The sequence below is a fragment of the Sardina pilchardus genome, chromosome 5 (genome assembly GCF_963854185.1).
Source record: "Sardina pilchardus chromosome 5, fSarPil1.1, whole genome shotgun sequence".
Lineage (NCBI taxonomy): Eukaryota > Metazoa > Chordata > Actinopteri > Clupeiformes > Clupeidae > Sardina > Sardina pilchardus.
This window is the reverse complement of record NC_084998.1, coordinates 16,399,968-16,404,397: the sequence shown is the minus strand read 5'-3', so window position 1 is coordinate 16,404,397 and position 4,430 is coordinate 16,399,968. Positions and strand designations below refer to the sequence as shown.

General features: G+C 42.4%; 1 protein-coding gene across 1 annotated transcript in view; it reads right to left on the bottom strand.

Annotated features, from left to right (window-relative positions):
- The window catches only part of stk32a (serine/threonine kinase 32A), a 38,761-nt gene extending 35,602 nt beyond the window's left edge, over nt 1-3,159 (bottom strand). The window contains exons 1-2 of the mRNA XM_062535956.1: nt 3,108-3,159; nt 296-351 (exon numbers count right to left, since the gene is read on the bottom strand). Coding sequence (XP_062391940.1) covers nt 296-351; nt 3,108-3,159 — 108 coding nt within the window. The remainder of the gene's footprint in view (nt 1-295; nt 352-3,107) is intronic.
- Between the last annotated feature and the right edge of the window lie 1,271 nt (nt 3,160-4,430).

The following is a 4,430-nucleotide window of genomic DNA, read 5'->3' as shown; positions in this document are numbered from 1 at the left end:
CCAAAGCAAAGCCGCTGCACCTTATCTTGAGCAAACATTTATTAGGTACACTCAGTCATGAGTCCACAAACATTACTAGTTGAAGCTATGGATAAGGGGTGATATATGTGTCAGTGATTGTGCTGTACATCAGTCATATATGGTAATAAAACAGCAGTCAATAAATAAATGTGAAATGTTGGCCTGATGGATAAACTGCCCCACTGCGCACATTACCCTGCTGAAAAACAGCAATTAGCCAAATGGGGCCATTTGATTCATGGTTCACCAGCTTCAAATAAAGAGCAGTGCCCACCTTCCCAAAACTCCCTTTCCCAATGGCTCGAAGGATCTGGAAGTGGTCAAAGTTGACTGTGGACGAAACAAAAGGAGGGATATGATGAATCAGAAGACATACAATTTCTAATGAATCATTCACAGCAGCCTTGTACGATGAGGGTGATTCTATCCTATCAAGCAAGACTCCCTTTGAAGGGAAAACAAAATCAAGACCAAAGACTTATCAACAGAAGTAACTGTCATTTCATGTGTATCCTCAAAATAAGAACATTTGTAAAAGAAAGGGAAAAGAAAAGGAAAAAAGGAAATTCCTTCTGGAATAGTAAAAGATATGTTTTTTTCTACTGATGTCTGGAGGCTTCACGCTTCATGCTTTTCCATGCCTTTCCACCCTCTGAACACCGACTCCAATCCAGCCTGACCCACTGCTGAACCGAATCCGTCTCATTTCAAAACAAATTTATTTCAAACCTGCATCGCTCATGGCCTGCTCAAAGGTGATGGGGAGATAGAGAAATACTAGCGAGAGAAAGAGAGAGTACAAGTGTTGAGAGAGAGATGCAGTGAGAGACGGTAGAGATAGACACTGTGAAAGAGAGAGAGAAGGAGAAACAGACAATGAGAAAGAAAGAAATCATCATGGTGAGAGAAATATCAAAATAATCTGAAGAGAGAGAGAGAGAGAGAGAGCAAGCGCAAGAAAGAAATAAAGAAAGAGGGAGAAAAGGAGAGAGAAAGAAAGTCTCATAAAAAAGAGAGATGTAGAGGAGGAGAGGGAGCGAAAGCGAGGACAGGAAGCAGGAAGTTCGCTCTGTTCCCCATGGAATCCTCCATCTGCCCCTGACTCCTGGCACCTCCTGGGGGTGCTGCCCAGCTAGACTCCCCATCACTGGGCTCTCTGTGGCCAGCGCATGCCTGGGTCAGCATCGTGGGTGGTGGAGGGGAACCATGGACGAGTGCAAGCAGACAGTGGACATTAAAATCCCTATAGCACTGCCACCTGTCTCCTGCACAATTATCCAAGTGTGACCCTGTCTGACACACATCCCAGTGGGCCCCCATGCTTCAGTTTCAGCAAAAATATCATAGCAGCACTAAAGAACATTTCCTCTAGGGATCCCCCCTACAGTTGAGAAGCGCAATAATGAACTAACTAAATATGCGTCTTTTGGAACAAAGTATGAACATAACTCTGATACAATATAGAGGGAATGCATGTGTTCCTACCCAAACACCATCCTCCATTTTGATCTACTTTAATGTACTCTTGCTTGTATGACCTTCCATCAGCTTTTATCACCTATTGTCACTATTGCAGTTTGGATAAGGTGCACAATTCAAAGGCCGGAACTGTGAGCTTCCTAGTGTGTGTAGAGAAGGTGGCCTTTGAGCATTTGAGGGCCCCTTGAGAAGTGATTGGCCCCAGCAGTCTCCCATTGTTTAGTGGGAGGGCGGAGGAGGATGCTTTCTCTGAAGCTTTCAAGTATCTCATAATCTGCTCTCCGGCTCCAGCTTGGCACAGCAGGAGGCCGGCACACCTTCTGTGCGCCCGCTCGGCGAGAGCAAAATGGCACAGGGAGTGTGACCTGTCTAGAAGATTGAGTCTGTCACTGTTGGTTCACAATGAAAACGAGTCCAGAGGCCATTATGACGTCAAACACACACACAGAGACACACACAGACACACACACACAGACTCACAAGCAGAGAATCATGTGGTTGCCGTGCCAACAGAAATAGAATCCCCCCTCATCCGACTCGGGTCAAATGTGAATAAAGCATGATATGTGGGAAGCCAAGGCTCCCTGCTGAAGTCTAACAGGAAACTCAAAAGGATGTGGTATATTCCCACCCCATTCGCGAAGCTGTGGATCAAGTTAGTTGCAAGGATCTGTGCATGTGGGATCATTCTGGAAGCTCATTACAACCGACCCTGATTGTGCACCTGAGCAACAGACGTCATGCTAATGACATGACATTTACCCACGGGGGCTGACTTCAAAACACACATTATTTCATCATCGACCAAAGCGTTTTTGATTCCCCTTTAACAGGCTAGTTACCTCTGGCCTTAACATGCAAAGCAATTTTATTTGCATTTTAATTGCTTTAATAATCAAACAAGTCCTTGTTTGCTTTTCAAATGACAGCATCTAGTTTGGACCAGCGGTCCTGATTACCCAGTAAAACTATCAGCTTTAATGACGCAGCAAGTAAGTGGTATGTAAATAGGCACCTAACAATATATCAATCACAGTCACCATACAAAGGAGGCAATAAACTTAATGTGTTACACAATAAAACATACCACAATTGTTTTCAGGAGTGATGTCAATCACACATTTCATGGCACAATATCTAAAAATATAGAAGAAAAACTATCATAGGCCTATGTGACAACTACATGAAAAGTATTTTGTAAGTGGTTAGGTGATATATTTCAGCTTACATCCATTTCCTATACCACACACAGTGTATTATGGTAAACAAACAAAACAATAAGAGCATCAAATATGGCAATTACAATATTAGACTGCGAAGGGACATTGCAAATTGGTTGTCATCATCTAGCCTAAATGTAATCATCTCAAGCAGAGTGTAATCAGTGTTCTCTTTGGGTTAAAACACTAGATGAAGGGGTCATGAAAATGTACATGATTAAAGAGGAAAAAGTGGAAGCCATGAAAGAAATTGACACGACAGTGACACTCACTTTTACGATTAAATGAAAACCACTGCAACACTATATGGCACATATTTCAGGAGTGATGTGACGCCTCTTTTTTATAATTTCGTGGTAACTGCCATGTTGCAGCCTGTTTACTCACCCTCCTCAGTGTCCTCCGCCGTGGGCGCCTTGCTGGACTGTCCGAGCCCCATGACTGGATGTTCCTGTAGTCCCTCAGTTCACCATGGAGTTGTGGGCCCCAGAGCCTGAGACATAGCCAGCAGGAAACTCCCCTGGTGTTCCGCGTCCAATCTACCTGTGTGAGTCAAGAGCACCCGGGACGCCCGGCCTTCAATCTCCGGTACATCAATTTAGGCCATCCTTAAAAATATTCTTGTTTGCCGTAACCCGACCGACCCTGTCAATATAGGGCCGACCCAAATATTTGTTTTTTTCCCTCTCTAGTCCGACCGACTTGCCGGTTGCAAATTGCGTTAAGACCGACCGATTTTTTTTTTTTTTTAATTAGTCCTATTTTTCTTCAAACACCCAATACAAATGCAATACAATACTATTATATTTTCTGAAGTATTGTGAATACAAATTGCCTACATACAAACGTAGGCTGCGTTCTTTCTTCCAAATAAAAACCTGTAGCGTCATATGTTTATGTTTGTCATGCGCTACAGGCTGCTTCCAGTCTCATTCACTGCCAGTGGTTCGCGCTTGACTGTTGCCTAATAGCTGCGGCTGTAGCCAAGAAATGTTCGCGGTCAACGTCAAAACTTATACTAGTTCGGGCACTATTATCCACCTGAAAACGCATTAAACACTTGAACATTTAGATGACTTGGCACGAAGTTATGTCCAGATATTTTCTCGGACCCATCCCTTCTCCCCATTCGTGTAACGGTGACCGTGTCAACAGACTTAAATGAGACCTTAAGGTTTTGGTGGAAGAAACTCAAAAAATTGAGGACGTGCCAGCATTAAGTGGTTTCTTTTGGATTGAAACATTTAAGTGACCCGTTAAGGGATCGTTCTACTACAGGCTAGCAAGGACAGCTATTCTTCAAGTGGTTAAGAACTAGCTACTGGTGGAGAAAAGAAAGCAACGTAATGTCTCTGATTTGTAGGTTGCATTGACACGTCGTAGCGGTGGATGCAAGTAAACCGTATAATCTAGTTACCAGTAAAATCATTGAAATGAACTTATTATTTTTTTCATAATATATTTTCATATTATATATTTTTTGTTTACTTCTCTGACAGTAGGCTACAGCATATTTAAAGCTATAGCCTACATTTTAGTCAAGTCAAGTTTATTTGAATAGCACATTTGTGACGTACTGTATACTATACTATACTATAGGTCATTCAATGTGCATTAGACACAAAGCAAATAGTAACAAACAAGAGCAGAGAAGGGCAATATAGTCAAAGAATAATTAAAAAGGTAAAGATCATTATAAAGCAAGAATTT